The sequence below is a fragment of the Pezoporus occidentalis genome, unplaced genomic scaffold (genome assembly GCF_034315485.1).
Source record: "Pezoporus occidentalis ecotype Australia unplaced genomic scaffold, CSIRO_AGI_Poc_V1 ctg44, whole genome shotgun sequence".
NCBI classification, from domain to species: domain Eukaryota; kingdom Metazoa; phylum Chordata; class Aves; order Psittaciformes; family Psittacidae; genus Pezoporus; species Pezoporus occidentalis.
Window position 1 is genome coordinate 1,473,224 of NW_026915769.1, and position 12,393 is coordinate 1,485,616.

At 38.3% G+C, this 12,393-nt stretch overlaps 1 protein-coding gene across 5 annotated transcripts in view; it reads right to left on the reverse strand.

Annotated features, from left to right (window-relative positions):
* PACSIN2 (protein kinase C and casein kinase substrate in neurons 2) overlaps positions 1–12,393 on the reverse strand; it is a 56,483-nt gene that overhangs the window by 16,645 nt on the left and 27,445 nt on the right. For 4 of the 5 annotated variants that reach the window (XM_062634856.1, XM_062634854.1, XM_062634857.1 and 1 more), the window contains exon 2: positions 7,913–8,024. In XM_062634856.1, the coding sequence (XP_062490840.1) occupies positions 7,913–7,972 (60 nt within the window). In that variant the 5' untranslated portion in view covers positions 7,973–8,024. Of the gene's footprint in view, positions 1–7,234; positions 7,515–7,912; positions 8,025–12,393 lie in introns of those variants that run through there. The other variant, XM_062634858.1, reaches the window with a different exon arrangement.

Consider the following 12,393-nt stretch of genomic DNA (forward strand, 5'->3'; position numbering starts at 1 on the left):
TCCTCATTTTTTCTTTTGAGACAGTGGCCTCGAAGGATTCATTTGGACATGTTTTTGGTTTGGGGCTAGATCCATTTCAACAAATCAAAGAAATTTAGGTAGCATCTAAGAAAAATGTTAGTTTACAGTCACTGATTTGTCTAAATCATGTTAAGAAAAAATAACTGTACACATACAACCCCCGCTTTTTTGAAGGTAGGAAGCTACCAGCATCACAAGAAGGTGTCACCAAAAATCAAGACAGTCAATGCATTCATGTCAAAACATATTTTCTCTGGTAACAAGAAAGTATGAAAAATAACCTCAGATTTTCAGGGTAAATAGAAATTAAGGAGGCAGTTTTAAACTAGCACCATAAGCTAAGAAACATACATATGTAATCAAAGCATTAAGAAAATCAGGTACTTCAAAGAATACTTTCTAAACCCAATCATTCATCTGCTCAAAATCACTCCAGCTGTAGGTTCACAGCCACGCAGACTATTAAAACAGGTTATACTAGCTTGGCACAACTACTGAAGCGTAAATGCGTGTCTCTAGTTATGTGCCCAGGGATTTACGTCTGTAGCATGAACATTTCCTTTCATAAATCTCCACTATTAAATTAGCATTTTAAATGCTAATATTGAATGGGAACTGGCTGCCTCATGGTATTTTTAATGCTTTAATTTTGTGTTGTCTGAGCAAATTCTAACCTCATGGTAATACCTAGCAGTTGCCAAATCTCAGGCAGGTATTTTGAGAACTGAATTTAGCCTACCTATCATGGCACACTCACTACTGTCACATAAGGCCACGCATAAGGCCAGGTCAAAAAGAACTACATGCAAACCACAGATAATTCACCCATGCTACCTCCTTCTCAGGAGGACTGAAGGAACTGGCATTATAGAAATAGTATAGAGAAGAACCAGGCCTACAATACTACAAAATGACAACCCTGTATTCCAAACAACGCCTTTATACTGACACTTTCAAACAGTTTCATACTGCTTTATGAAACAGTAGTTTAAAGCGTGTTGGGCATCACATTCAACTTTCATGCCCTAGGAGGAACTTTGCTAGAACTCTGGAAATGCAGCATTTTCCTGTGTTTCATGACACAGGATATAGGTTATATACTTTGCATTTAACATTTTAGAATGATAAATGTTAAATAAATCTAGTGGTTTATTTAAAAAATACATTTTAAGGGTACGGATGATGCATGGAGAAAAAACAAACAAAATCACTTCTTTGAGAAGTGGAATGTGCAGCCTGCCACTGCAGGAGGCAGACTTGAAGGTACAAGTGCAGAAGGTATTTAGACCACAGAGCCAAGGGAAAAGAACTCTAGTCTTTACGCAGCTAAGGAACTACTAGATTAACTAAAGTTAAAAGAATTAAATTCAACGCCTATAAGCACACTAAAGACGCACTGGATTTTGAAGAAGCACATGACTTAATATATTGTTTTATTCAAGACTATTTGCTCCAATTCTTGAGGTAGACTGCAATCATTCTGGAAGACTTGCCCCCTCACAGGAAGTATGTGAGCTGATGCAAAAATGACAGTCTTTTATTTGTAGCAAATGACCAGGAAAAATGAAAATAAGAATACACTGTTTCAGTCAAAGCCACAGCCACATAATGCCTTCCAATTTCCACATTTCTCAACTAGCACTGTACATGAACACGGAATTTTGCCAGTTAGAATAACTTTCTGATCATTCTGAGCATTGGGCTATTTCCTGTTAAACAGGCAGCAGACAACTAAAACATGAAGTTCTACAAGTGAAACACTTGTTTCAAGAAGATAAACTGCAAGATTATAAACTTTCTTACAGTTTCAAGAATAAGAGATATTTAAAACCTATATCCAGCTTTCATTTAGCATCAACACCTGACCCATCTGAAAGACATTTTATTACACAGTATGACATTCAGTTGCTGTTTATCCTTATTTGACAGAAACATGTCAAAAGGAAATCGCCACAAGAGTTTATTTCTTCAAAATACAACTCTAATGGTAACTTTGATGCAATCAGGGAATTCTGTGAAAATTTTAATTCAGTTTTGTGTGTCGTGTGTCGTCGACACCCCCCCCCCCCCCCCCCCCCCAATTTGAGTTAATCACCAGTTTCCTCTTTTCCACTGGAAAAAAAAAACAACTGAGCTTTGCTATTAATAAGCTTTGGTTGATCCTATTTTGCTCCATTTATTTCTTACAGACATTACAGATGCCTTCAGATCTCCATTTTGCTTAGTCAAGAAAACATCCCTTCTCATTTTGATATTTCCTTTCATGTACAAAGACAGTGATGTCACCTCAAATCCTTTGTCAAATCTCAGATTTAGAGAATCTAATAGCCAGAATAAAAACACACAAGCACACTGTGATGAGGCATTTAGCATCCTTTGTGACCCCCAGTGCAATAACATAACCAAGCACTGTTGCTGGTATCATCTTTAGTGGGAATATTTAAGAGCTTACAACCTCATTATTTTACAATTTCACAGCCCTGAACACAAGGGGAGGGTAGTCTTAAATTATGTAGGCTCCTTTACCTCAACTAATATGACTTTTTCTTTTTAGCATATGCATTGAGCAGAGTAAGAGCCTATAAAGAGTTAAACACACTTACCTGGTTTTCTGGTACTCCGAATGAAAAATTAGAATGTTTCAATTCATTAGCAGCCCAAACATTCAGCTATTGCTACGCTTCAGTCAGTTAATTCTAATATATCATGATAATCCTCACAACCACAAATATTTCAGGAGTTTCAAATGCCTGGAGAAATATGTGATGGCACCTCTTTCTCCAAGTTTGTCTAGTTTATTCATAACTAATCAGTCTTTATGAACTGGAAACGTGAAAGAAAGTCACCACAGCATACAACAGGGTTGGGTTTTTTTTAGGGAGGCGAATAGGCAGTAAACACAATAATGAGCTTTGAAGGCTCATAGACAAACCCATGAATACTGATGACCAATATGGGGACACAGTACTTCCAGCATTCCATTTAACAATGAGCCCAATTTCTTTCCAGCTACATCAAACAAGGTTTCCAAGCACTCCAACCAGCATTAACATTTGTAATATTGTGGGGTTTTTAATTAAATAGAATTATCTTGGTGCATAATTAGCACATACACAGTCCAAGTACCTATGAGCACGATCTCTATGTACGTTTTCCTCTACACATTCACCACTGGTTGACAGAAAAATCCTGAGGAAGCTCTTAAATCCACAAAATCTAAAGCCAAGCATACTAGTAAGCAAACACCTGGCAATGTAAATGGAGAATACTGTTGCTCAGTATTAGGAGGAAAAAAAAAGCGTATAGGAGATGACAGGAATCTACTATTGCAGACTCCAAATATTTTTAAAATGAAAAAGCAAAACAGAACAGTGTTTCATTAGCAAAAAGCATTCACTGACAAGTAACTGAAATTCCCCAACACAGGAATACTTCTCCAGTACTCGAGAGTGAGTTTTGGGAGATTCTCCCTCAAATTCCCTGCATCTAATCCCACTCCCCCCAACCAGACATCTCATGTAGATGCTGGCTGACAGCAGCAGGCATTAAGCACTGGTACTGGGAGTACCAAATGGGCAGGACCAAGACCATCTAAGCAGACAGCTTATAAGGCAGCCATAGGAGGCATGTCCCAGATCAGCTGCTTCTGCTATCCTGACTTTTGGGCTTGGGCTTTGCTTTGGGGTTTGCAGGGGTGGGGGGAAGAAGAATGGGAATGCATATGATAGCATCCATATAACTCATCCAAACTACATATGGGACCAATTTCACCTTTCTGAACAAGATGAAACTCTGATCTTGCTAGTGGATATCTCGGCAAATACTCCAGAATGCAGTGAAAGCCATGTGCTCAGCGCCTCAAAATGCACACCAGGTCCTGTCCTCCAAGGGCCAAGTTAAAGGCTTAAGTTCATAGAGCTAATGCCAGCTGTCAGTTTAGCAGCTATTCAGAATGGCTATTTTCATTTGAGTAAGCAGGTGTTTTTACAGGGCAGTTAAATAGCCCTGCAATAAATGGAGGGCTCATATTGCTGAAGCTAGCAGAAAATCAGGGAGAGTAAGGACGCACATCTAGGGTATGAGTGGCACACGGCCTGTGAGGGACCTACAGTTCATTAGAAGTAAGTGCTTCCACAGGCAGGGTAGCTGTTCCTTTTGATGTCTTACTTTGCAGGATACGCACACACTTCTACTTTGATCTCTAGGAACACTTACTCATCGTTGTTCTTACCTTCACTGGCATCTGAGTGAACGATAGCATTGGTCTCTGCTTGCTCAAGGCATTTTTCTTTTAATATGACCATAATAGTGATCAGCAATCATAAGGCCAGAGCCAAACCAACCAAACACATCAGAAAATTGGCCTTCCATTCATTAACATACCAAATTCTTTCATGTGCATTTCAAAACTACTTCAGTAGAACAAAGTCAATAGGGTTGTTCATTTCTTGTGTTTTACTGAAGCAATGCAATTCTGGAACCAGCAGTTCCGCCACAGTCTGGTTTTGGATGCAAGTGGCACAAATGATTATGATAAACTAACATGTATTTATGGCAGTCATGCAAATGCTTTAAGGGTCCATATGACAGATAAGAAAGAAATACAGGGGGGTTCAAATTGCAAGTCAAGATCCAAATTTTCCACTTTCCCTTGGAAAAGTTGCTTCTATCCTGCTCCAGGCTATCAGCAATAATCTTCTGATTACTCAAAGCCACCCTTGTCAGCTAAGCAACACAGATGAAGGTATTCTTTCTTGAAGCATATCAACAAGACTACTTGGTTTTAAATTTCTACACTAAGAGAGAGCCATAAGCTTAATCAGATACATCACGGTACTTGTAGGCCTGTCAGGAAAATGAACAAAGAGAAAGAAACTTCCATTTTTTATGTTAAGTCATTACTACAACCCAAACAACTCCTCCACTGTTATGGTTGCAATTATCTTTCAGAATGTCTTGTCTTCTTATTTTGTAATTCCTTGCTCTCTAAGCAACCCTACGTGAGAAAATGTTCTCTGTCTGCAAAAGCACTTTTATTTGGTAAACAATTGGACAAATCAGAGGAAAATAAAATACCTGTCCTTCTAAAAAAGATTTATCATCTTGCTAGAAGACAAAAAGCTTTTAGTAGTTGCTTGGGTTAACTAAATGCAGAAAAAAAATCCACAATTTAATTGTGAAAGCTGCTTCTATTTCTGTTTCATGCTAAAGGACTACATATAACTCTGAAAGCCTCTTTTCTTCAGCTGGATCAGCTGTTCTGATCAAGATACTATTCAGGTCTTGTCCTACCCAAATTTTTTGACATAGATCTATAGTAAGTCAACACCAAGAACACAAGTCCAAACAGTAACTTCTCCCATTCCCTTTCAACAAGACAACTATTTCCCAATCACAAATCTGAACCTGATAACTATATCTGTGCAGTAATAAAAAAATGCTAGGATTTAAAGGGAACAAATTACTATTCGCATTGGATTTCAAGCGCTGAGCTTCACCTCAGTGCCAGAACTGGAAGTTTCCATGAACAGTACTGAAATAGTAACCTCATAAAAAAAAAAAAAAAGGCGTTTCATAGATGAAGTAACCTGTACTGACTGCTCCATGCACAGTGTGAACGTACGCAACCAGACAAGGTTAGAGCAGCAAGTTTAATACTATTCAACCATATAATATAGATTCACATTTGTAAGCGTGAGCAAACTGCTAGTAATTGTCTTACAAGGAACCCTAGCAAAGGCAGTGATAACTCCAAAAGAAAACAAATGCTTCTAGAACTGGAAGCCTGATTAAAAACCAAGCAGTTTATTTCCTAGAGACAACGTTTTATGAATTTTCTGTCAAATGCAATGGCAAAAACTTTGAAGTTGGTTCCTCAACATTTTATTAAGAACAGCTCTGATCAGCTCAACAGAACATCAACATTCAAGAAATACAAGCAGTTTAGTTTCAAAGATATGCAGTGAGCAAGAAACAGTTTCCACAGTAAGTTCTTCAGATGGTTCCACATCCAGCCACCTCACCCTTTCCTAAATGTCTTTCAATAAAAAGATGGGGTTTGCAGCACACTCCAAAAGTAAATAAATTTGAGCTATTTTGGAGCCTTAGGGAACAAACTCAAAAGCTCACCCTGCCAGATTGTCTCTTCTGTGCCATGGCCAGGTTTAAATACATTCACTGCTTTCAGCTGTGGCAGTAAAACACAGCAAAGTGGCTTTCAAAAAACTGCAGGCTGTCTTTAAAAACAAATGAAAAACCTATTGCATCAGGTATCTTAAAAAGCATCTGGCGAAATGGTGAGAATGACAAAATCTCCGGTAACAATACAACTTCCCAATCGATTAAGAGTTCTTCACTTCCTGTTACCTGAGGCAGGAAGTACTGAGACTAGCATTCCAGAGACACCGCATCTTTTCTAATCAAGTCAGACAGAACATGTTGGTCAAAGCAGTTTAGTTATCCATTATGAAAGATTAAGACTGGAATTCAAAGTTACAGTCTTCAGAAACAGCGTAACTTATTCAGAACATATGGAAAAAGGACATGTTTTACACTAAAATTCAGCCCACCCAGAAAGCTGCCTCAGCATAAAACAAAACAGAATAGCTGAAGTTAGAAAGAACTTCTGAATATCATCTAGTCCACCCCCCTGCTCAAAGCAGGTCTGATAGGTCAGATTGCTCAGGACTATCTTCAGCTGAGTCTTAGACACCCCCGAAAGCAAAGGTCCCACATCCTCTCTGCAGACACGCTACAGAGTACCCCTACAACAAAATGGGTTACGACTTAGAATTCAGTTATTTCTCAGTAATTCAGTAATATATCACTTTATAAATAGGATAGACACATTTAATACGATAGTAAATATGTCTCCTCAAAAAAATGTTAGTTGTCTACTAAACAAGAACCTCACTGGCATTAGATCTTTTAGATAACGTATCGAAAAATAATGGGAGATCTGCATCAAAACACAATATGCCCTCACTGCCACCAACACAGGTTAGTGATCTAGGAAAGCCTTCATTTCAAAGGTAGCACAATGTTAGGTCACCAAACCCAGATGTCTTACATCGGTCTCTGATAACAGAAATATTCAGACACTTTCCCCCTAGCCATTTTCATATTTGCTATAAGAGCTCAAAAGAGCTCCCAGTCACATGGCAGAAGTTTGCCCTACTGAATACAGTTCACCTGGACAGAACTGGTACCTTACCTCTAATTATGACAGCACTGACACTGTCACACCTTTCTTTTTCTTGCAACAAGCTTCTTTTTTTTTTGTAAAATGCTTCCTGCATTATGAAGTTTGCTCTCTTTAAAGCTTAATCAAATTATCATAACATCTGAAAGCCTTCTTCCAATTGGGGCAGCACAAGATACTGATACTACAATGTGCTTTGTATTATCATTCTGCATGCATGCTCTTACATTGGGATAAGCATAAGATATTGTCTCTCAAAGTTTATACTTGTATCTAGACAAACAGGAGACATGCAGTACAGTCACACACTGTATTTGTAATTTATGTATGCTTACAGTAGCCTTTAACAGTTAATTTAGCTCTAACATTGATTAGTCAACCCTCTTGGTCATTTTAAAAACTACTCACCCACAGCTCTCTTCAACAAGTGACACTGACAAAGGTTCAATTCCGAATGGCATACCCTATGCAAATGGCTGATTCTCAAGTTTGGGCCAGTTAAAAACCCTTGACAGAACTAGGCCAAAATCTAAAAGGTCGTTTCGACCCTGAAGGCTGTTTCTGCAGATCACAATAACCAAAAGAGACTTCTACTGCAGCTCTTTCCACAGTTTACAATGTACAAAATACATTTTCTAAAATAATAGTAAGAAGTAAAATAAAAATATTGTGATAAAATATTAGGGTTACCTCCCAGAAGCTATCACTAGAAACTTCTACTCCAACAGAATCATCATATGAGCCAGACATTTCTATGTATGGAGAGCTTGTAAGTATTCAGATCTTAAAACACTTTCAGAATCTGTAAAGAGAGAAAAAATATTTATGAGCATTATTAATGAAAAACAGTTATCAAAAGAGAAATGAAGTTCGGTAACATCCTTCAATTTCTTGATATCTAGGTATGCCAAATAAAAACAACACAGGGCACGCAGATAAGTGCATTTCGTAACAGAACACTGTTCTACCACACAAGTTCTTGGCTCTTGCCATCATCGCATTTGTTGTCCAGAACGTGTTCAGTCCATCTGTCTATACAACATTTCAAACTGCTGATTTTATTTTGTCATAAAATTTCTTATTATAACAAAAGAAAAAAAAAAGATTTGCAGCATGATGCTTAGTCGGTAAGTATTCCACTTCAAAGCATTCCAGAAGAGGCAATCAATTGACCTTCGCTACCGATACCATAGCCTGCACTGATTCCTATTCCTTTTTCAATCCTGCTCTATCATTTAACCAAATGCAAATATTTAAGGGCAAAACAACTTGCTGCTTTAAATAAAAGTCCTCTTTCAGAAGGAAGATGTTTTATTTCTGTAAGAATTTTAGATTCAAATCATCCACTTGAAAGCCAAGGGCATCTACAAATACAAAACAGAGCTTCCTTCACACTGTAAAGCAAAACCAACATGAAGAGCATTGCAGCTATGTAAGTAGCAGGAGACAAGACCAGCCTCCTTCCCCAGAGCCTTAGTAGTTTATGATATTCAGACAGCCTGTTATCTCACCCAGCCAGCTGTGACTAGATCTCTTACTGAGCTAGTAACCGAGCTACTTGTCATTTTCTTGCCACAACTGTTGTGCATTTTAAAGCAGATAATGGATTGTAAATGATGGTATGATACACTTATATACTGTTCCCACATGTGAAAAGTTAAAGGCTGCATGACAGAAGGTCTCCTTGAAGGTGACAACTGCTTTGCCTAGAAGTTCAAACTTCCACATGCAGTTTTACTGAATTATGTGACATGTTACCACACTATTTATTTTAGCATTTATCTTTTAGTAAAACAAACAAAGGGGGGGGGGGGGGAATCAAGTCCAAATTTTGATCTTTATTAAAACTCACTAACAATTCAGACATTCTCACTTATACAGACACAGCTGCATGGAAGAAAGACATGATCTATCCACATCAAAAGAGGTGACTGTAAAATACTGTTTATGGAAAAAAAAAGAAAAAAGAAAAAAAAATTAGGGCTCCCCTAAGCTAACATTTAAGGTGAGTATCAAACCCAGTACCAAGGCAAAAATTCAGGCACATCCACAAATGTGGTTTGTGGAGCAGAGACAAAAAGGTAAGAGAGGAAGGAAGCAGCTGCTTCCCACAACACACACATGCAAATCTCTGCTTCATCTCTACAGATACTTCATCTGTAGAGTTCTCCTGTTTAGATTTCTCTTACCAACTTTGCTACAGCTACTGCCAGGGTTAAGTAGATTTTAACACGCCTTCTAGGAGGGGTATCTTCACCAGTAGGATGTAAGGTGAAGCTCCCTCTTTTTTGCCCTATGAATTTCCTTAATGCCTCACGTGGTTTCCCTTAGTGCAAAAGGAAGGGCAGAAAACATCTACAAATCTGGCCTACCTTCCACCCTAGTGGTTATAACACACTGCTGACAGAAACAGCAGTGAAAGCTTCCACAGCCAAAGAGAATTTAACACTAAATTCTCATTTCTTGGACACTATGAAAATAACTGTGCCATAACTGTAGGCATACACTGCTTGTTTGTACCAAAAACTAGCTACTGAAACAAAACAGTTGTTTGGACAGTTACAGCAAACAGAACAAAACTGCTTGGGCTGAGAAGACAAGCTGTTCCTCCTGAACAGTTTTTCATCCAATTCATTTCCATAATGCAATTCACAGAAAGCTTAAATAACATGAACACTGAATACAGAACTGAAAACTACACCAGGAATATCAGTTGTTTTATTTTGAAATGATAGTCAAAAATACAGGAATGGTTCTGCAAAATGGCAACTAGAAAAGATGATCATCTATTGCGACGAAGAGTTTTAAAATGCCAGTGTAACAGTCATCTGCTTGTTAGGTTGTTAGTAACTGCCAAAAAAAAGCCCCTTTTCCACCTGTGCTTTTACTGAACCAAGAGTGTGTTAAAACACTACACAACTGTCAGTTTCTCAGCATTACACCTTGACATGGAATGTGTTTTCTAGATAAATTTTGGCCCTTGCAATTCTAACACCACACCAATGTAAGCAAAGATCACATTTGTAAGCATTTATATTTTCCAACAGCCTTTCATTGACAGCCTTAAGCAGCACAAGGAGGAAAACAAAAGTGTGATAAACTTCCAACTAGTTGGATGAACTCAAAAGAAGAGTTTGACATTAAACAGCCTTTTCTAAGGGTTTGTTTGTTTTAAAGTTTTCACAAAAATATAAAGTTATGAAGTGGTATCTTTAACCATAATTTCTGGTGTTTTATCTGGTCAAAGGGAGACCTCAAGTTTAAAGACAAATTGTTAGATCAATAAACATTGTTTGCTAGATTCTGTAAACTGTTTGTGTTTTCTTGCCTTTTTCCCATTAAGGCAGCACTAACACACATATCACTCTCAAGCCAAGCAAGCTGTGGAAGCAAGTGTTTGACCAAGGCATGCCGTGCAGAACAAGGGGAGGAACAAGATGGCAGAGGTTCTCAGGAACCATTATAGCTGTTTTTCTTTAGCACACAGAAGTGTTTACTACCCTTTGAAAGAGATGAGGCAGACAACTGCGGCGTTCAGTGCCTTGGAAAAAGAAACCGTATGCAAAATTATAAACTTAAAGGAAGATTTCAGCAAGTCACCCATCCTCCTCCCCAAACCACACACAAAGTATTTTTGCCCCTCCAATTACAAAAACAAACTGGAGCAATAATACAGTGTCCACACACTACACCACTGCTGGAAATTTAATCTGAAAAGCTACATGGGAAAACTGGAAAAGCTGAAACAGAGGAACATTTTCTTAAGTGAGAGTACAGGTTGTGGGGACTTTTTCTTAAACTTTTATTCCGCCTCAACTAAAACTGCATAATACACAGAGCTATCCTTTTTTCCATAAAGCATGAAAATGATCAGCACTCAGGAAATTCTGATGGGCTTAAGGTTTTTAAATGCCAAATACTATGCTGTGAGAAAGTATGAGCAAGCGTATTTAGGGAAATATTATGAAGTCATAGCAACAACTGGCACAAAAAAAAAAAACAACACTATTTGTACAGCACTACTTAAAAATAAACTGAATACTGAGATAGGCACATTAAGCAGTATGACTCATACTACCCTCATGAAATAGAACTATTACAGCAGCCAGTCCTTTAGCACATTTTTTGTTAGGGCTTGGTTTTCCCATCCTTCAAGTGAATTTGTAGAGGTTTCACAATGAACATTCACTGTACTTTGATTTGCAGGGTCTTCCATTTCACTATAAAAAGTAAACCTATGAACTGTTAGTATAGCTGTCAGTATAAAATCTGGTAAATTCAGACCAAGATTACAAAAGAGGAGTTCTGCACAGATTCTCTCTGCAAATGATCACCTGCATCTTACAAAGCTGGGGGCTCTTTGGTCAGCTACATTTCAGCAGAATGAAGAACTCCATTGGAAAGTACACTGCCAACACCTAGTTCCTATAGTTCCAGAGCAGTTTAGCTTCATCCACTCTGGCCTTTATCTACTCATTCCATGACTGCAGGCCCAACTCTTCAAGAGTACCTATACTGCCTTTTTCTTATCACTCAACCACCTGGCTGAGCAAGGAGCAGTGTGCTCTAGCAGTTTCCACCCACCTTCATAATGAAGGGTAAACCAGCTTATCAAGCAGGACAAATTATTACCAAGCTTGTGTTAAGATTTACTTGAGCAGGTGCATCAGTTTAGGTTTTCTTCCACACAGCTGCCAATTTTCACAAAACTGGTAAGAAATGTGTATCTATTAAAGATCATCAATGAACAGAAGTCGCCTCTGGATCATGCTCTGTGCCTTTTCTTCAGCATGCTCTTGGCCAACACGAATGAATCTCGTAACGAGTACTTCTCAGGGCATTTTCTTCCTCTGTGTCAAAGAACTTTGGAATTTCCACTGAAGCCCAAAATCTCAATATTTTATTAATCATCAAGTCCAAAGGGGTTAAAACAAGTTTTTACCTGTGGCACCACAGGCACATAGGCCACCATAGGAGAAGCAGCAGAGAAAGCTTTACCAGTTCAGAGCCCTTGTTGCCTATTGTCATAGAAAGTCCCAGCACACACCAGCTAAGAGAACTTATATAGGCTAAAAATAACCATGAAGTCCAACTGGAAGAAGTAACTGTATACTAAGTGGAACATGCTGTAATAGCTACAGAAACAGTGCAAACAAGCAAGGCTCAAGTTT